This window comes from Mesoplodon densirostris, chromosome 19, assembly GCF_025265405.1.
Source record: "Mesoplodon densirostris isolate mMesDen1 chromosome 19, mMesDen1 primary haplotype, whole genome shotgun sequence".
NCBI classification, from domain to species: Eukaryota; Metazoa; Chordata; class Mammalia; order Artiodactyla; family Ziphiidae; genus Mesoplodon; species Mesoplodon densirostris.
In genome coordinates, this window is record NC_082679.1 from 12,287,296 (window position 1) to 12,308,508 (window position 21,213).

The 21,213-nt window shown below is 47.3% G+C and overlaps 1 protein-coding gene, 1 non-coding gene and 1 pseudogene across 2 annotated transcripts; all 3 read right to left on the reverse strand.

Annotated features, from left to right (window-relative positions):
* Positions 1-10,333: 10,333 nt before the first annotated feature.
* Positions 10,334-10,867, reverse strand: LOC132480259 (large ribosomal subunit protein eL18-like; annotated as a pseudogene).
* Positions 10,868-14,527: 3,660 nt separating this feature from the next.
* LOC132481041 (U1 spliceosomal RNA) lies at positions 14,528-14,690 on the reverse strand. The gene has a single exon (XR_009530748.1). It is a non-coding gene; the product is annotated as a U1 spliceosomal RNA (small nuclear RNA).
* Positions 14,691-18,886: 4,196 nt separating this feature from the next.
* On the reverse strand, positions 18,887-20,757 carry ERICH4 (glutamate rich 4). Its single transcript, XM_060083045.1, is given in 3 exon segments — positions 18,887-19,078; positions 20,433-20,693; positions 20,695-20,757. Coding segments are annotated over 3 exon segments (516 nt in total).
* Between the last annotated feature and the right edge of the window lie 456 nt (positions 20,758-21,213).

Here is a 21,213-nt window from a genome sequence, read left to right on the forward strand (position 1 = left end):
GGCTTCCCTGGTGGCGCAGTGGTTGAGAGTCCTCCTGCCGATGCAGGGGACACGGGTTCGTGCCCCGGTCCGGGGAGATCCCACATGCTGTGGAGCGGCTGGTCCCGTGAGCCATGACCGCTGAGCCTGCGTGTCCAGAGCCTGTGCTCCGCAACGGGAGAGGCCACAACAGTGAGAGGTCCGCGTACCGCAAAAAAAAAAAAAAAAAACGAAACGAAACAAAAGAAATATTAACAGTAAAAATTTGGGTAGTATAGTGCAGTCCTTCCTCAAGGAGACCTGGCCTCCCCTTTATTCAGGACTCTGGGTCTTTATTTTTAATTTTTTAAATTTTTATTGGAGTATAGTTGATTTACAATGTTGTATTAGTTTCAGATGTACAGCAAAGTGAATCAGTTATACATATACATATATCCACTCTTTTTTTTTAAGATTCTTTTCCCATATAAGCCATTACAGAATATTGAGTAGAGTTCCCTGTGTTATACAGGAGGTTCTTATTTGTTATCTATTTTATGTACAGTAGTGTGTATACGTCAGTCCCAATATCTCAATTTATCCCTCCCCTGCCTATCCCCTGGTAACCATAAGTTTGTTTTCTACATCCGTGACTCTACTTCTATTTTGTAAATAAATTCATTTATACCCTTTTTTTTAGATTCCACATATAAGCGATATCATATGATATTTGTCTTTCTGTGTCTGACTTACTTCGCTCAGTATGACAATTTCTGGGTCCATCCATGTTGTCGCAAATGGCATTATTTTGTTCTTTTTTATGGCTGAGTAATATTCCATTGTATATATGTACCACAGCTTCTTTATCCATTCCTCTTGATGGACATTTAGGTCGCTTCCATGTCCTGGCTATTGTAAATAGTGCTGAAAAAGATACATGTACCCCAAGGATTCTGGGTCTTTAAACTGGCCCAGTCTGGGAATTGATCGAAGGACATTGACTCTTTTTTTCTTGATTCAATTAAACTTTTGTTCACTTGATTTAGAACTCTTTCACTTATATGGATCAAGTAAGAATTTGGTAGACTTCCTATTTCTTTCATTTCTAGGAACCATGATCAATTAACCAGTGCCACTGTTCTCTGTGGCAGACTCTTCTGATTGCGGCTTTGACTCTGCTGTCCATTATGCTGAGCATGGCCCACCTTGCCTTTGGTGATTAAGTACTGCCTCTTAGCTCTGCTACCTCTTGATCCAGTTTACCCCCATTGCATTGAGACTTCCCACTTCTGTAGCAGCAGTTCCCCCTGTAATTCCTGACCTCCAGAGAAGAGCCATCACAGAGCTCTTCAAGGCTGCTGGGGCTCCCTTACAAACTCATATCTCACAGTCATGGCGAAAGGTGTGTCCTCTGAACACTCCCAGGGTGGGTGAGCAGGTCTGAAATGATAAATCCATACCACATTCCAATCTCTCCAAGTCTTTGGATCCCTTTCTCTCTCTCTGAGTAAATGGTCTCTTCTCTGATACAGATACCTCGTGTTTCTGTCAAGATAAACACATATAGATGGAAAACTTAGCAGTGACCTGGTGAGCTGAGTGGGAAAAACTTGGAGGTATTTTTCTCTGAGAAGACCTTCACATGTCCCAGACCATGGAGCCCCACAGGAGGGAGAGAGAGAATACCTCACACAGAGTCCCAGGTGCTCCTGGAGTGCCTGAGGGGAGTTAGCCAGATGAGGAGATGCTCACGGATGTGGGCCCTCTGGTCAGGCCTGACACAGTCAGTCTGGAGGGTTCCCCCGTTGGGGGTTTCTGTTTTCCTTGAAAATGTCCTATGCCGTGAGATCTTCTGTGCTTTTGACTTGAAGGGAACTTGGGCCATGGTGACAAGATCCCAGTGCAAGGAGGTAGGAGGTGGAGGATGTGGATGACCTGGGCTCACACGATGGAGTTGGGGGAAGTGCCTATTGAAAAGTCATCCTGTTTAGATGAGTGCATGAGAACGTCATGCAGTTGAGAATGAGGGATGCGGACAAAAAGGGAGACCCATTTGCAGATGAGAGAGGGCCCTCTGTCTCCCCCCAAGCAGAGGAGGAAGTCTGGCAGAGGAGAGCCTAGTCTGAAGAAGGGCGCCACTACCCCCCAGGTATCTGGGAACAGAAGACAGTCAGGGGTTTTGCGTCAGAGTCAGCCCAGCTTGGACCCCAGTCATGATGCCCAAAATAGCCTCTGCAGGGAGAAAGGTGCTGAGGCTCCTCGGCAGGTCCATTAATGGGGAAAGAGCAGGGAGAAGGAAATCTGCAGTGTTTGCACTTACAGGAGACTCACCCGTACCCCATTCAGATGGGATGCATGTCTCAGCACCGCCCTCCCTAGGAGGTGTGCGCTGGGACATCACTTCTCATGAGAGCAGGATTGTTTTTAAACAAAGGCACGTCTATCATTTTGTCTAAGGATGGTGGTTAGTTACTCTCCTCCCCAAATCATCCTGTCTCCATGCTCAGGCTACTTGAGGACATTTTTGGGTCGAGTGAGTCTAGCAGTTCCCACGGGGGTTGTGTGTGGGTGTGTGGTGTGTGGGTGTGTGAGAGATACCTTTATGTGTCCTGATGTCACCCTCTGGTTCAGATTAGTGCTCTGGACATCAACTGCCGGGCAGAGATGGGCTGACTCTTGCCTGCAAGGCAGGCAGTGCAGGACTGTGGCCACCCTGGGCATATTCTGCAGCACAGTAGAACTCTGGTAGGACCGGATGGGCCACATTCCCTTGGTCTTACACTTCAAAATGGTTAAAGTGGTGAATATTAGGTTATGTGAATTTTACCTCAAAAACAAAACATTGGGTTTCCCTGCCGATGCAGGGGACATGGGCTCGTGCCCCGGTCCGGGAAGATCCCACATACTGCGGAGCGGCTGGTCCCGTGAGCCATGGCCGCTGAGCCTGCGCGTCCGGAGCCTGTGCTCCGCAACGGGAGAGGCCACAACGGTGAGAGGTCCGCGTACCGCAAAAAATAAACAACAAAAAAAACCCCAAAAAACATTTAGGAGAGGATCCTACACCTTACCTTGTATAAAACTGGCACCAATACACTGCTGTGGGTGTATGTGGATGTCCGTTTCTTCACACCCTAAGCACTCCCATAGTAATTATGTGGGAGCTGAAGCAGGTGTCCACCCATTCATCCATCTTTCCTTCCTTTCCTCATGCTCTGAACACTTTATAGCCATTTTTCTGTGCCAGACCCTTGAGTAGGAGTGATGGCCCCATTGAGAAGCACATCTAGGCTCAGCCTGCCTGTCTCTCGGGTGCTCGGGGATCCACAGGACACATGATGTGAATAGAGGAACTGCTCCTGAACACGTTGTTACAGCACAAAGGAGAAGAGAGTCGGAGGCGGGAGTTCAGAGGGGGTCCCTACTGTCCAACTTTGGAGGCTGGGATGAACTGTGGCAGACGGCCAGTGAGCCTGGCTGTAAAAGGGGAAGGAGCAGGTTGATGGAGAAAGGGGAAGAGGGCACCCCAGGCGGGGACTGTGTAAGCAGATACGGGGAGACAGGAGCAAGTCTTGATGGACCAAGAGTTACGAGGGGGCAGTGCATGTGGAAAGGGGGTGATGAGGATCAGGTGAGAGGGAGTTCTTGGGGAAAGGTGAGATGAAACATGAAGTGTTGGCGTGTTTTATAGGTATCTTTTCCCCCAGAGCCTGGGCTGAAGAGGCCAGGAGGGCTCAGGACACTGGAAGGGGCTAAGAAGAAGTTATGTTCATGATGTGTCTACCACCTCTGGTTGCTTCCTCCTGCTCATCTTTGTGTGGGCATCAGCTGGCCCCGTTTTCTTTTTTTTTTTTTTTCATCTTTATTGGAGTATAGTTGCTTTACAGTGTTGTGTTAGTTCCTGCTGTACAAGAAAATGAATCAGCTCTATGTATCTATATATCCCCATATCTCCTGCCTGGCCCTGTTTTCCTGTGTCCCTTCCTGCATTTGCAAAGGAAAAAAGGCTGGGAGCTGTCCATGGTCTCTTGGTCCTCAGCGCGGTGAGGACAGCCCAGAGCTGCCCTCCCTGGGCAAGAGCGCTTGGGAATGTCATCCTTTCCTGTTAATATTCTCCCCACCACATTCTGCCACCAAAACGTCTCTTTCCCAGGAAATAGGGATGGGAGTTGGGATAATTTAGACATAATATTTTCCTGTGTGCCCCAGGAAAGAATGGACTCAGAGTTACAGGTGAATTTCTTCTAAGAGAAAATGGCCCTGAGCAAAAAAAAAAAAAAAAAAAAAAAAAAAGGAGGGCAAGGGTCCTCTTTATTCAGATCACTTCCAGGTGATCCTGGGGAGGTCACAGACCTGTCTACTTTCCCAGGAAGTCCCTTACTCCCCAAAGAGAAGGCAAAAAAAACCCCTGGAGATAAATGTTAAAGATTTAGAATTTTTTCTCAACTGGCGATGGCACTGACCGCCACTCAGAGAGCATTAGAAAATGTAGGGGCGGGCCATAGTTTGGCTCTATCTGTGACTTGACGGGCCTTCCAGAGCTTAGAACGTGGGGACAAGATTTTAAAATGCGGTAAAAGGCTCAGGACTGTCCCACAAAACAAGGGATTTCCCACCCAGCACGCTAGCATGTCAGCTCTTCAAAGGAAATGAATCCGTTAATGTTCTTTATAGTCCATATCTTCAACTGACACAGTATACATTTATTTACTTGTTTATCTTCTGTCTCCACAACTCCATGAGAGAAGTGACTTTGCTTTATTTGCAGCTGTATTTTCTGACTCTATAATTAGGGAAAACCATGAGATTCATGTTTAAACAGTGTTCAAAGATGCTTTGAACAAAAAGAACAGAACATGAAAAGTGCCCAAAGGACCTCTTACCTGGTTTCTGATCTGCTGTATTATGCCTGAAATATTATTTTGTATTTATTGAAATGGCACTTTGCTACATATAAGGTTTATCTATCTCTAATTTTTTCATTCATTATTATCTTCATCGTTTAGATTTAGCCTTTAAAAAACATTTGTCTAGTTCAGTGGTTCTCAATGGTGTTGATTTTTCCTCCTAGAGATTTTTTCTTTTTTTTTTTTGCGGTACGCGGGCCTCTCACTGTTGTGGCCTCTCCCGTTGTGGAGCACAGGCTCCAGACGCGCAGGCTCAGCGGCCATGGCTCACGGGCCTAGTTGCTCCACGGCTGTGGGATCTTTCCAGACCAGGGCTCGAACCCGTGTCCCCTGCATTAGCAGGCAGATTCTCAACCACTGTGCCACCAGGGAAGCCCTCGGTCCCTATTTTATTTTAGAAAGCTGTGCAACTTTTTTTTTTTTTTTTTTTTTTGCGGTACGCGGGCCTGTCACCGTTGTGGCCTCTCCCGTTGCGGAGCACAGGCTCCGGACGCACAGGCTCAGCGGCCATGGCTCATGGGCCCAGCTGCTCTGCGGCATGTGGGATCTTCCCGGACCGGGGCACGAACCCGTGTCCCCTGCATCGGCAGGCGGACTCTCAACCACTGCACCACCAGGGAAGCCCTTTTTTTTTTTTTGCGGTACTTGGGCCTCTCACAGTGTGGCCTCTCCCGTTGCGGAGCACAGGCTCTGGACGCGCAGGCTCAGCGGCCATGGCTCACGGGCATAGCCGCTCCGCGGCATGTGGGATCTTCCCGAACCGGGGCATGAACCCGTGTCCCCTGCATCGGCAGGCGGACTCTCAACCACTGCGCCACCAGGGAAGCCCACCTTCTCCTTTGTTGACCAGTCAGAGTGAACATCCCAGGAGCCCACAGGAGAGAGCTGTGTACAGGTGTCGGTGCAGGAGTAGTAGGTGCCAATGGTCTGGGCCACCTGCCCTTGTCTAATCCTGGACGTACCACTTCCATTCGTCGTGAATGCTGCCCTCCCCACCTGACCTTAATTTGCGGGATGTAATAGAATGAAGGACATGATGCCAAGTTCTGGCTAACTGGTCACATTACATCCCATGTCTGTCTCCTGAGGCTTAGGAGCAGATTAGGAGCTGTTTTGCTACTGCTGTAGAGCCATGGCCTTGCTGCATGGAATTCTCTCCTTAGGTTCTGCCAGAAGCCCCACAAAGTACCATTCATCCTCTTACATGGAGTTTATGGAGATTTATGTGCAGTAACTTGTCCTATACTCTGGAGGGTGGTCCAGCAGCCCTCAGACTGTTGGAGCCCTAAGAGCTCCATAGATGTGGCAGGTCCCTGAATGGTCACAGACGAGGATGCCCCACAGACCATGGAACCCTCACACACTGCTTAAGTTGCTGATAACTAGAGCTGAACCTTGCCACTGGCATCATTCTCACCAATGGATGTTACAGTCATCTTTGATGTCATTGTCACTGATCAATATTAGTAGTATTCCTCTACTGCCCTTTGGAACGTATGTGTCATACTAGGCACTCAGAATACTTGCCACTTCTTGTTCATCAGGTCTGATTACCTTGTGGTTATCAGTATAGTGGGCCAGGACTGATGGACTGTTCTGCCGGTTGTCCAGATCTCTTGGGACTACACTGGGAGGGAGCCTGAGACTGTGGACGCAATGCCGTTGTGCCTCCATGTAAACACGCACTGCTGCTTGCCTACCTACGCCAAACAGTAAAATATTTTAATAGTTAACACTGGAAGTGACTTGCCTGTAAAGAGCCTTTCTTTTGAAAGGGCTCTTTCAAAACTGAAAGATTTTTTTTCATTTTTATTGGCGTATAGTTGATTTACAATGTTGTGTTAGTTTCAGGTGTACAGCAAAGTGAATCAGTTATACATATACATATATCCACTCTTTTATTTTTAGATTCTTTTCCCACTCTTTTTAAAATAAATTTGATTAGAGTAAAAGAGCTCTAAGGAGCAGATTAGTTGGCCAAAGCTAGGTTCAATTAAGATGAAATTTAACCACACACTTACTGTGTCAAGACAGAGTCCCTTCTCTGAGTATGGAGGTTCCTTGTCAAATGGAGAAAAGTCTCATTTTGTCACATGCTTTTACTAACTAAACTGCTTTTAAGCTTCCATCATATACATTTTTACTCTCTAGGCTTAAGGAAGTAATCTCATGAAAAAGGATTTTGTTTGCTTGCTCGGTTCATTTCAAAGGAGAGAATGTTCCTTTAGGAAACACAGGCCACATGTTCTTCACCTCACTCCAAATAACATCAGTGCATTTTCTCTTTTGTTGTTCTCCAAAGAGCTTGTACAAAAAGCCAGAAATACTTTAGTATGTAAGATGACTTTCATGACTTATCACCTTCCTTAAAAAAAACTTCAGGAGGCTTCCCTGGTGGCACAGTGGTTGAGAATCTGCCTGCTAATTCAGGGGACACGGGTTCGAGCCCTGGTCTGGGAGGATCCCACATGCCGCGGAGCAGTTGGGCCCGTGAGCCACAACTACTGAGCCTGCACATCTGGAGCCTGTGCTCTGCAACAAGAGAGGCCCGTGCACCGTGATGAAGAGTGGCCCCCGCTTGCCACAACTAGAGAAAGCCCTCGCACAGAAACGAAGACCCAACACAGCAAAAATAAATAAATTAATTAATAAACTCCTACCCCCAACATCTTAAAAAAAAAACAAAAAACTTCAGGGCTTCCCTGGTGGCGCAGTGGTTGGGAGTCCGCCTGCCGATGCAGGGGACATGGGTTCGTACCCCGGTGTGGGAAGATCCCACATGCCGCAGAGCGGCTGGGCCCGTGAGCCATGGCCGCTGAGCCTGTGCGTCTGGAGCCTGTGCTCCGCGGCGGGAGAGGCCACTGCAGTGAGAGGCCTGCGTACCGCAAAAAAAAATAAAACATAAAAAAAATAATAAAAATACATACTTAGTGTTTACCTGGTCGAAAAAGAAGCTTTTTTAAAAAAATAAACAATTGAGGTCTTAATGCTGAAGTCTTTAGAAATTTACGTTTGGCTGACGTGCATACTATTGGCAATAGCATGTATGGCTGCTGCGACAGATTACCACAAATTTAGCAGATTCACAGCACAGATTCATCCTCCAACAGTCAGCGGTCTTGACATCTCCAGTAGGTTTCTCTGGCCTGAAATCAGTGTCTGCAGGGTCACGTTCCTTTCTGCTGCTCTTGGAGACAATTGGATTCCTTGCCTTTCCAGCTGCTGGAGGCTCTCCTCATCCCTTGGCTCATGGCCCCTCACTACATCCATCACCTTTTCTCCCTCTGGTCCATCCTCACATCACCTTCTTCCTTCTTGTACTCAAATCTCTCTCTGTCTACTCCCAGTATAGGGACCCTTGTGATCCCATTTAGATCCTACCTGGATAATCCAGGATCATCTCCCCAAGTTAAGATCCTTAACTTTATCCCATGAGCAAAGGCCCCTTGATCACGTAATGTAACTTTCACAGCTCACAGAGATCAGATTGTGGATATCCTTGGGACCCTTATTCAGCCTACCACAGCATGAAAACAACTTCAAAATGTTTCATTTCTTATATAAAAGCTTTTAAAGACTGCCCACTTCCCCTTCTGAGTACTGGATGGTGGTGAGATGTGGCCCCAGTGGTTGAACCACTCGGCGGTGCTCCCACAATACTGCAGGAGGAAGGAAGGACTCATTGCATCTCACGACTTCTGGCATTTTTATGATTAGACATCATGGCGGTCAAACAAGTGGGAGGGAAGTAACCTGGTACATCAAGTGACGCCATGTACCGTGTCACAGGCTCATTGTCCAGGACCACTTTCTTTGTGAAATATGCATGTCCCATGACTTCTCTAAGAGGAGATAAATTCAGGACAGGGACTGAAATGAACAGACACACCTCACGTTCTCCCCCATGGATTTGTTTAGTTCGCTTATCAAGGACAAGGCCACGGAAATTCTAGGAGGTATGGTGGCTGAATCTCTCACAGAGAAAGTAAGGAATCTCGTAAAAGATAAACTAATGATACATGGAACAGAGCAGGCCCTGACACCCTTAATCTGGTTGGTTACATACCAAACCAAAAGGATACTGATATTTCTGCTAGACAAGATAGCTTCGGTGGCATACAACCAGTTGGACATGAGTTGTTTAAAAAACTAAGATCACATATATCTTTAAAAAGATGTTTGGTCGCCAACCAGCAGAAGTGATGGTGCTTTAATTTCTCCTAATATATCTGTTCTGTATCTAAAATATCTTTGTGAAATCTTAAAAGACAACATCACATATTATTGTATAAGATAACCCATCATAACAGCAGAAATGTAAGTTTTGGTGCTAATTATAAATCCCAACTCTGCTTCCCTGACAAAAAGAGGATTTGAAACTGGAAAAATACTTCAAATATTATGATAAGCACGTTCAGAAGACACAGATAACTGTATGGGATTCTTGAACTGGTTCCCACACTGTGGGATCATCAACCACTGGACAGGTATTTTGATTCTGAACGTTTGCCTTTGAAGTACTTGTACTGACACTGCCTCCCTGACAAAAACACAGACTTGAAACTAGAGTAATATTTCTTTTTTTTTCTTTTTGCGGTACGCAGGCCTCTCACTGTCGTGGCCTCTCCCGTTGTGGAGCACGGGCTCCAGACGCGCAGGCTCAGCGGCCATGGCTCACGGGCCCAGCCGCTCCGTGGCATGTGGGATCTTCCCAGACCGGGGTGCGAACCCGTGTCCCCTGCATTGGCAGGCGGACTCTCAACCACTGTGCCACCAGGGAAGCCCTGCTTCATTCCTTTTTATGGCTGAATAATGTACAATTGTATGGATACATGACATGTTGCTTATCCATTCATCCTTGCCTTTGCCTTAGAAGACAAATCCAAAAAAAATTATTGCTGTGATTTATATCAAAAACTGTTCTGCTTGTGTTTTCTTCTAGGTGTTTTGACTTCAGATCTTACACTGAGGTCTTTAATCCATTTTGAGTTTACTTTTGTGTATAATGTTAGAAAATGTCCTAATTTTATTCTTTTACATGAGTTGTCCAGTTTTCCCATTTACTGAAGAGACTGTCTTTTCCCCTTTGTATATTCATTTTTAAAATTAATTATTTATTTATTTTGGCTGCACCAGGTCTTAGTTGCAGCACATGGGATCTTCCTCGAGGCATGTGGGATCTTTTTTTTTTTAGTTGCGGCACACAGACTTCTTAGTTGTGGCACGCATGGGAGATGTAGTTCGCCGACCAGGGATTGAACCAGGGCCGCTTGCATTGGGAGCACAGGGTCTTACCCACTGGACCACCAGGGAAGTCCCCGTCATACATTAATTAACTATATATGTGTGGGTTTATTTCTGGGCTCTCAGTTCTGTCATATTGATCTATGTGTCTGTTTTTGTGCCAATACCATACTGTGTTTTTTTCTTCAGCATCCAAAATCTTTTTAATAACAAGGCAGGACCTGGGATTAGTTTTTGTAGCCACGGCTGACCCATCGACTGACCCGCTCAAACTTCTGGCCCTTGGAGCATACATAGTGTTTGGTGTGGCTATGTGGGGTTCCTGGGGCCTTGCAGAATTGCCTGTACACCTCTCAGCCCTTTCGAGGACCAGGGAGGAGAACAGTGTCACAACCCTTGTGAGAGTCCAGGGCAAGCTGGTCGAAGGTGAGGATCTTGCCCCCGGCCTTGAGGATGCTACTCACTTGCAGAGCACACACCTTCAGTTCGGGCACATCATTGGCTATAGACCCTACAACCACAGCTGTTTTGCCTTCTTGGCCAGGAAGCTTCATCTTCCAGATCACCTGGGAAAGAGATGGAGGTGGCTGATTGGTGCGACTCATGAACAACCTCTTCAGCACAAGTTGATTGAAAATGGAGTGGGTTCGTCTGGCCAGAAACGTGTACAGCTTGACCAACAGTCTTAGGTGGATATCCTGGCTCTTGGGCTCCTTGGGCCAAAACTTTCAGTCTTTGTCACGGCGGATGTCAGCTCCCATAATGGAGCCTCCTCCTTAGCCAGGTCTGGAAAGAGAGAACCATACCATGCTGTTTTTTTGGGTTTTGGGGGGTTTTTAATTTATTTATTTATTTTTGGCTGTGTTTGGTCTTTGTTGCTGTGCACAGGCTTTCTCTAGTTGTGGTGAGCGGGGGCTACTCTTCGTTGCGGTGCATGGGCTTCTCACTGCGGTGGCTTCTCTTGTTGCGGAGCACGGACTCTAGGCTTACGGGCTTCAGTAGTTGCAGCTCACAAGCTCAGTAGTTGTGGGTCGTGGGCTCTAGAGCGCAGCCTCAGTAGTTGTGGCGCACAGGCTTAGTTGCTCTGAGGCATGTGGGAACTTCCTGGACCAGGGCTCGAAACCATGTCCCCTGCATTGGCAGGCAGATTCTTAACCACTGTGCCACCTGGGAAGTCCCTACCATGCTGTTTTTTTTGTTTGTTTTTTGGTGGTACGCGGGCCTCTCACTGTTGTGGCCTCTCCCATTGCAGAGCACAGGCTCCGGATGCGCAGGCTCAGCGGCCATGGCTCACGGGCCTAGCCGCTCCACGGCATGTGGGATCTTCCCGGACCGGGGCACAAACCCATGTCCCCTGCATTGGCAGGTGGACTCTCAACCGCTGTGACACCAGGGAAGCCCTAACATGCTGTTTTGATTACTGAAGCTTTGTAGTATAGTCTGAAGTCAGGAAGCATGATACCTCCAGCTCCATTTTTCATTCTCAGGACAGTTTTGGCTATATGGGGATTTTTGTGTCTCCATACAAATTTTAAAATTATTTGTTCTAGTTCTGTGGAAGATGCCATTGGTGTTTTGATAGGGATTGCACTGAATCTGTAGATTGCCTTGGGTAGTAAGGCCATTTTAACAATATTAATTCTGCCAATCCATGAACACAGTGTATCTTTCCATCTGTTTGTGTCATCTTCAGTTTCTTTCATCAATATCTTATAGTTTTCAGAGTACAATTATTTTGCCTTTAGTTAGATTTATTCCTAAGTATTTTATTCCTTTTGATGCAGTGGTAAATGAAATTGTTTCCTTAATTTCTCTTTCTGATAATACATTGTTAGTGTATAGAAGTGCAACACATTTCTGTATATTAATTTTGTATCCTGAAACTTTACCGAATTCATTGATGAGCTCTGGCAGATTTTTGGTGGCATACATCTTTCTATGTATAATATCATGTCATCAGCAAACAGTGACAGTTTTACTTCTTCCTTTCCAATTTGGATTCCTTTTATTTCTTTTTCTTCTCTTATTGCTGGGGCTAGGACTTCCAAAACTATATTGAATAAAGCTGTTGAGAGTGGGCATCCTTGTCTTGTTTCTGATCTTAGAGGGAATGCTTTCAACTTTTCACCATTGAGTATGATGTTAGCTATGGGTGTTGTCATCTACAGCCTTTATTATGTTGAGGAATTTTATCAAAAGCTTTTTCTGCACCTATTGAGATGATCATATGGTTTTTATTCTTATTGATTGATTTGCAGATATTGAAAAATCCTTGCATCCCTGGGATAAATCCCACTTGATCATGTTGTATGATCCTTTTAGTGTATTGTTGGATTCTGTTTGCTACTATTTTTTTGAGGATTTTTGCATCTGTGTTCATCAGTGATATTGGCCTGTAATTTTCTGTTTTTGTGATGTCTTTTTCTGGTTTTGGTATCAGTGTGATGCTGGCCTCATGGAATGAGTTCAGAAGCATTCCTTCCTCTGCAATTTTTTGGAATAGTTTCAGAAGGATAGGCATTAATTCTTCTCTAAATGTTTGGAAGAATTGACCTGTGAAGCCATCTGGTCCTAGACTTTAGTTTTTTGGGAGTTTTTAAGTTACTGATTCAGGGAATTCCTGGCAGTCCAGTGGTTAGGACTCCACGCTTCACTGCTGAGGGTCCAGGCTCAATCCCTGATCAGGGAACTAAGATCCTGCTAGCTGCACGGCATGGCCAAAAATAATAGTAAATAAATAAATAACTGATTTCATTTCAGTGCAGCAAGTCCCCTACATATGAACGAGTTCCATTCCAAGAGTGCATTCGTAGGTCCAATTTGTTCGTAAGTCCAGCAAAGTTAGCCCAGGTACCCAAATAACACAATCGGCTATATAGTACTGTGCAGTGATAGGTTTATAATAATTTTCACACAAATAATACTTAAAAAACAAGCACAAAAAATAAAGAAAACATTTAATCTTACAGTACAGTACCTTGAAAAGCACAGTAGTACAGTACAACAGCTGGCATACAGGGGCTGGCATGGAGTGAACAGGCAAGAAGAGTTACTGACTGGAGGAGGGAGAGGAGGTGAGAGATGGTAGAACTGAAGGATCATCAGCAATAGGAGACGAAGGGTAAGCTGCAGTTTCACTCACACCTGGCGTTGATGGCACAGGTTCTGGTTTCTTGCTGGATTCAGTTCTATCTACCCTCTTGAAAAAAACGATCCAGTGATGTCTGGGTAGTACTGTACCAGCTACATCACCGCTGCTTTTATGCTTACTTCCGGACATCCTGGGCTTGAAATAAAGATACTGTGCTACTGTACTCTATACGGTACTGTACAGTAAAGTACACAAAACCACAACCACTTGTAGAGGATGCATGCACGTGACAATGTACACCAGACACATGGACTAACTTATGTGACTGGACATGCAAACAGACCTTCACATCTTTGAAAGTTCACAACTTGAAAGTTCGTATGGAGGGGACTTACTGTACCGGTAATTGGTCTTTTCACTTTTTTTTTTTTTTTTTTGCGGTACGTGGGCTTATCACTGTTGTGGCCTCTCCTGTTGCGGAGCACAGGCTCTGGACGTGTAGGCTCAGTGGCCATGGCTCATGGACCCGGCCGCTCCGCGGCATGTGGGATCTTCCCGGACCAGGGCACGAACCCGTGTCCCCTGCATCGGCAGGTGGACTCTCAACCACTGCACCACCAGGGAAGACCAGTCTTTTCACTTTTGATCATATATTTTGATGCACAAAAGTATTCAGTTTTGATGAATTCCAATTTATCTATTTTTTTCTTTGGTTACTTGTATCTAACCACCACTTGAAACTCCTCTAACCCACTCTCCACACAGCAGCTAGAGGGAGCTTTCAAAACTTATGTCCCCTCCTGCTCAAAACAGTGCCATATTTGTGAGGTAGAACAGTGCTTCTTGCATCAAATATGCAAAGGAAGCACCTGAGAATCTTACAAAATGTAGATTCTGATTCAGTAGGTCTAGTGTGGAACTTGACAATCAACACATCTACCAAGCTTCCCAGTGATTCTGTGGCAGTTTGTGTTTTCTGAAAATGACCACAGCAATATTTCCTGTTGTTACTGAACTGAGCTTGATTTTGCTTGCCTATTGTGCAGCAAAGTCAGTCTTCTGGCACCAAGTTGTGGTAAAGGAAAGTATAGCATTTATTTGCAAGCACCAAGCAAGGATGATGGGCAGCTTGTGCTCAAAAGACCCAAACTTCCTGATGGTTTTCAGGAAGAGTGTTTTTGGTTTTGTTTTTTGGCCATGCTGCATGGCTTGTGGGATCTTATTTCCCTGACCAGGAATCAAACCCGAGCCCTCAGCAGTGAAAGTGTGGAGTTACAACCAGTGGACTGCTAGGGAATTCCCTCAAATGCTACTCTTAAACCAGGTTTGTCGGGGAAAAGCAGAAACACAGTCTTCCACTACCACAGATTATGCAGTCAATTTCCCACATGTGGGGAAACCACAGGGGTCAGCACATCCGGAGTGCAATGGATAAGCCTCACCCTGGGAAAACCACCTTCGTGATCATGGTATCTCCCCTGCCAGGTAAGTATTAGGAAGGGTTTTTAAAGGCAACTTTTAAGGTTAGGGCTTCAGAGTACATGACTTTCTTCTGATTGGTTGGTGGTGAAGTAACAGGGTGATGTTTCAGGAATCTTAATCATCAACCTTCTGGTTCCAACCAGTCTGGGGTCTACATGCTTGTGGTCAGCATTTAGTCACCATCCTCCACCTGAGTCGGGGTCTTAATTTCTGCAGAACAACTCAAAGGTATGCATCAGACCGCTGTATATTTCGCCTGAGAAGGAACTAGCACTCTGCTTTATTGCTGAACCATTGTTTAAGCCATCATTACTTTTCTTGATTGACTGTTTTTCCTTTGTTTCTGCATTCTCTCACTTCCCTAATTCCTAGTAACTGTCTGAATCTGCTCTTTGGAACTCAGGGAAGGTCTAGGAGACTAAAGCCTCTGTCTGCAAACATGAAACAGGGGACACAGAGGGGCTTTTGTACCTGGGAGGGCCCCACAGGGTCCTGCTTGGTTTCCCTGGTCCACATGCTTCCAGAACCTTGCATTCCCCATAAAGAGGTGGGAACCATTTCCCCTTCCCCTGAACCTTTGCGACTGCCATAACAGGAGGAATATGGCGAGGGTGACTGCCTGGCATCTGAAGCTAAGTTTTACAAGGCAATATGGCTTCTGCCTGGCTCTCTCTTCATGACATTTGCCTTTGGAACCCACCCACCATGCTGTGTGAAAGCCAGTCTCACCCATATGGAGAGATGGCCTGCAGAGGAACAGAGGCCCCAGCTAATAGCCAGCATCAACTACCAGACGTGTGAATGGATGTGCCTCCAGATGATTCCACCTGAAGCGCAATAGCTCACCTTGGAGCAGAGATGAGTTATCCCCACAGACTGCAGATTCATGTGCAAAATACGTGCTGTCATTGCTTAAAATAACTGAGTTTTGGGGTTGTTTGTTATGCAGCAGTAGATAGCTGCAGCAATGCTCATCCTGCTGGCCCATGGACCGCACTTTGAGTAGCAAGGCTCTAGATCACTAGATCTTCTAGGACTTTTGCATGTGTAGTTTTCCTACTTGTTACTCTTTTCCCATTCTCTTTCTTTGCTTGGCTCATATTTACTTATTCCTTAGGTTCTTTCCTAAGAACACTTTCCTGATGTTTCAGGCTGGGCCTCTTGCCTTATCTGAGTCCTCTCCCATCCTGCTCCATGCTCCCCGGTGAGGAAAAATGCACACTTACATTTTTGCAATTCTTCTTCAAAACACTTTCTATTTGGGAGTGAGGATATTCCCAGAGAAGTGAGATGTTGGCAGATGGGGGAGTCCGTGCTCCCCCATCCCGGCCCTGATCATCTTAGCTATCTCTGTGTGTTAAGGGGTCCCCCCACCTTGCTGGGCTGGGAGCTCCAGAGGGCAAACTTGGTGCTGACTTGATCATTGCTGGATGTAGCTCAGTAAGTTGGCATTGAGAAGGACAGTACCGGGGAGGGGGAGCTGACCACATTCACCCAAACTTCCCTGAGTGTTTGACTGAGGTGATTCCACCATAGATGTCACCTCTATGGCCCAGAACATGGCCCAGAGCAACTCCCACCCAGACATCAGGGGCCACCCACCATGCTGTTCTTGAATAGTAAGCATTCCCTCCCAAGTCGCCCCTTCCAGTCTCCCGTCTGTGCCTCCCTCCCTCCCAGTCTCTTTCCCCGCAAGAGGCAGAGTACCTTGGCATTTGTGAAGCATGACCCAGACCCTGTGGCCATGGAGCCCCATCTCCCCAGCCCTGGTGACCCCCACGGACTCGATGTAGCTGCCAAGAGACCTGGACTGCCCCCAGCCTCTTTCTAGAGTGCCCAGTGTCAGAGATGGGGGCTCTGCTTATTTGAATGCTCTTGGGGTATCTTTCCCCTTCCCCGGGTACTGGGGTCTGACTTCCAGCATTCTACCCAGCAACCACCCCCTACAGGAAAACTCCCAGCAGCTGCAGACCTGGCTAAGGTAGGCAAAGGAGGACCAGTTTGAGGATGGAGCCCAAACCCCCAAACCCCTCGAGTCTTGGGTGACTCCACTGCACAAAAAAACCCAGGGTATTTTTAAATTTTATTTTATTTATTAATTTTTGCCTGCGTTGGGCCTTCGTTGCAGTGCGCAGGCTTCTCACTGAAGTGGCTTCTCTTGTTCTAGGTGTGCGGGCTTCAGTAGTTGTGGCTCGCGGGCTGTAGAGTAGAAGCATGTTTTTCTGAAGACGGAAATCCCCATAGACAGGAATTCAGCACCTGCCAGCATCTCACTTCTCTGGGAATATCCTCACTCCCAACCAGAAAACTGTTTTGAAGAATTGCAGAAATGCAAGTGTGTATTTTTCCTCACTGGGAGTAATGGTTTTATGAAGAATGTCCAACTGTCTTCCCAGAAGAGCTGTCTCTCCTCAGGCTGGAGCCCTCCACCTGCTGTCTTGGGCATCTTTTCTACAAATGTGGACCTAGGCAGGAGTTATATTTGCAGCCCTGCTTCTCGTCGGCTGCCATCTGCAGATATCTGCCTGTCTCCTGCAGGTGGCGCTGTAACACAATTGCAACGCGTCTGGGAATATCGAGGAAACCTCGCCGCTCATCTGCTCACACCCACATTCCTTTTTCAAACGTCTGAAATAGTGCAGTGCAAGAGAGATACAGTGGGAGCTACTTATGTAATTTTAAGCTTTCTAGCAGTCATATTTTAAGATGTAAAAAGAAATAGATGAATAAGCACAGGAAAAGATGCTCAACATCATTAGTCATTAGGGAAATGCAAATCAAAACCACAATGAGGTATCACCTCACAGACATTAGGATGGCTATCATGAAAAAAGGAAAAAGAAAAAAGAAAATAACGTGTTGGCAAGGAGGTGGAAAGTTGGAACTCTTGTGCACTGTTGCTGGGAATGACAAACGGTACAGCCAACAGTATGGCACTTCCTCAAATAATTACACAGAGACGTAGCATACAATCCAGGAATTCCACTTCTGGGTACATACCCAAAAGAACTGAAAGCAGAGACTTGGACAGATATCTGTACACCCTTGTTCAGAGCAATGTATTTCACCACAGCCAAAAAAGGTAGAAACAACCCAAGTGCCCATCGACAAATAAAATGTGGTTGTACATACCACACGTATGGAATATTATTCAGGCTTAAAAAGGAAGGAAATTCTGATACACACCGCAACATGGATGAACCCTGAGGACATTATGCTAAGTGACATAAGCCAGTCATGAAAAGACAAATACTGTGTGATCCCACTTACATGAGGTCCCTAGAGTAGGCAAATTCATAGAGACCCAAAGTAGAAGGGTGGTTGCCAGGGGCTGGGGGAGGGGGAATGGGGACTTGTTGTTTAAGGGGTACAGTTTCCGTTTTGCAAGATGAAACACATTCACACAACAACGTGAATATATTTCACACTACTGAATTGTACACTTAAAAATGGTTAGGGGGGCTTTCCTGGTGGCGCAGTGGTTGAGAGTCCGCCTGCCGATGCAGGGGACACGGGTTCATGCCCCGGTCCGGGAAGATCCCACATGCCGCGGAGCGGCTGGGCCTGTGAGTCATGGCCGCGGAGCCTGCGCGTTGCAATGGGAGAGGCCACAACAGTGAGAGGCCTGTGTACAGCAAAAAAAAGGTTAAAATGGTAACTTTTATGTTAGATATATTTTACCACAGTAAAAGAGTTTACAAATAAACAGGTGAAATTAGCTTTAGTCATATTTTTATTTATCCCAACATACCGAGAATATTATCATTTCAAAATGTAATTAATTTTTACGATTATTGAAATGTTGTCTGTTCTTCTTATCACACCCAGCTTGGAAATTCAGCGTGTGTTTTACATGTACAGCACACCTCAGTCAGACCTAGCCACTTTTCAAGCACTCAATGGCCATCTGCACGCATCTCCATCATATTTGCAAAGACCCACGCCTCCCCTGCAACACAACTGCAGCGCATCTGCAAATACACCTAGAGTTTCTCTGCAAACCTCCCACATCACCTGCAAACACACCCTCAGCTCAGGGGCCCACCCCTCAATCTAATCTCCGACATTTTCAGAGAAAGCACTTGCTCAAGGAGCGCGTGCCGATGCCAAATCAACGTTTGCAGGTTGATTTGACCTGCGAATTTCCCCATCTTCTTGGCATAAATTTGCATACCATTCATGGGTCCGAAAGCACAGCAGCAGGGCCTCAGATAGTCATTTCAAAGTCAGGGAGGCGGTGATCTGGGGCTGGACCGCAGGCCCCCTCCTGCTTCCCTTCCAGCTGTATGTCCTCCTCCTCTTCCAGGAAGATGATCAGTTCCTCCTGAAGTGCCCCCATCTCCAACCCCAGGCTGCATAGCTGGCCCAGCAGCTGGACATCCACTAGGCGGAGGTTCACCTGCGGGTGGGAAGGGGGAGTCATGGGCACCCCACCCCAGAGGGCAAGGGGTTAGTGTGCCTCTGCCATGAAACCTGGGTGGGAGCAGGTCTCAGCTCAAGTCCCAGAAAAGATTCTTTTCCTGACCAAACTTTACTCAGGATCCTGAACCTTTTCCTAGGCCCATCAGCACTTCTTTGTAAAATCCAGTTTTAGCAAGAATCCCCCCTCCTCCTTATTTGACCGGGTTCCTCGCCCTCCACCCTCCCCCAGGTGATGGTGGCTCACCCTGACCTGCCTTCAGCAAGAATGCTGCTAGATTGGTTGAGCCAGAATCCCCCCTTTACCCCTGAGGTTTCCTCTTAGGAATTTTCTACCCCCTGACCTCCTTGGCTGTAAATTCCCCCTTGCCCACGCTGTATTCAGAGCTGAGCCCAATCTCTCTCCTCTACTGCAAAATCCCCATCACAGCAGTCTTCATACCTAGAGCCTTGCCATCTTTTTTTTTTTTTTTTTTTTTGTGGTACACGGGCCTCTCACTCTTGTGGCCTCTCCTGTTGCGGAGCACAGGCTCCGGACGCGCAGGCTCAGCGGCCACAGCTCACGGGCCCAGCCGCTCCACGGCATGCGGGATCCTCCCGGACCGGGGCACGAACCCGTGTCCCCTGCATCGGCAGGCGGACTCTCAACCACTGTGCCACCAGGGAAGCCCCAAGCCTTGGCATCTTTAACAGGTGTCATAAGTTACTTTCTCTTTAACAGTCCTGGCCCACAGCACCGCAGGTGGGATCCTCGCTGTGTCCCTGGACTCTAACTGCCATGCTGCTTCTGTCTCTGATCTCTGCCCTGTCTCCCTTTGTCTTGGTCTCTCCATTTCATTGTCCCTCGCTGTCTCCATCTCTCTCATTCTTTCTCTGTGTCTTGAGCCTTAGTCTCTTTGTCTCTCTTTTTAGGTCTCCCTCTCTTGTGATCTGTCTCCATCTCTCTGTCTCTACTTGGCTGTCTCTGTCTGTCTCTGTCCTTCCATATCCCTGTCTTTCTGTCTGTCTCTATTTCTCTGCCCCTGGACTGTCTCCACCTCTCTGTCTTTCAGATTTAATGAGTCTGTCCTTGTTGCGACTCTCAACCTCTGCTTTCCATCTCTCGTCTCTTTCTGGGTCTCTGTCTCTGCCTCTCTCTAGTCCTGTCTCTGTGTCTTTCTGTGTCTCTGTCTGTGTCCATCGTTCTCTGGGTGTGTCTGCCTCTGCCTCTATTTCTCTATTCCTGTCTCTGACTTTCTGTCTTTCAATCTCTGGCCCTTTTTATTTACACTCATTCCTATTCATTTATCCACTCCCCCCACCCCATCTCTTACCCCTCCAAACCCCCCACTCACCAGCTCCTTCCAGAGCCACAGCAGACTCTCCCCGGCACCTCCAGTGTCAGCCCCTGGGAACATGAGGGTCTGACCCACCCTCTTCACTGGGGGCACCACCCTCAGGGCCTGCGGGGGTGGGCCCAGCCCTGGGGGCACCAGTCCAGCCTGCCTCAGCTGCTTCCACAGCTCCATAGTCTCTGAGCAGTGGCAGCCAGGAGCAGGAAGTAGCAAGGTCCAGAGTGACCCAGTCCCCTGGGGAGCTGGGGGCTGGGCGGGGGGGAGTAAAGGGCAGTGGTGGGTAGGAGAGGGCCAGCCCCACCCCCTCAGGCCACCCAAAGTCCATTCTCCACTGAGAATCAGCAGCTTCGTGTGTTTTTGTTTTGTTTTAATCAAAGTCTAACCTCAACTCTGCTCACAAGGATCCAACCTCAGCCCCTCTGGCGGAGGTCAAACTCCACCTCTCGCTGCCTCTTCTCAGGGCTGACCCCTCACCAGTGTGTGGATGTCCAGCCTCACCTCGTCCCGCCCCCTCCTGGGTTCCACCCACTCCTCCTCCCCAGCCTCCCCTGCAGCCCTCTTGATCTCTGGCTTCCCCTGGCTCCCCTCCCCTGTTCCTTGCCAGTCTTCTCCACTCGGGCCCTCCCAGGGCTTCCCAGACAATGTGCCTGAGGAGCGAGGAGTGGCTTCCGAGAAAACGATCCCTTGGCCAGGGTGCCTCGGTGTCCAGGCTGTTGGCCCACAGCTGAGCAGCCAGTTCTGCCGACCCTAGACTTGCCCAGAGAATTATCACTAGCAGCTT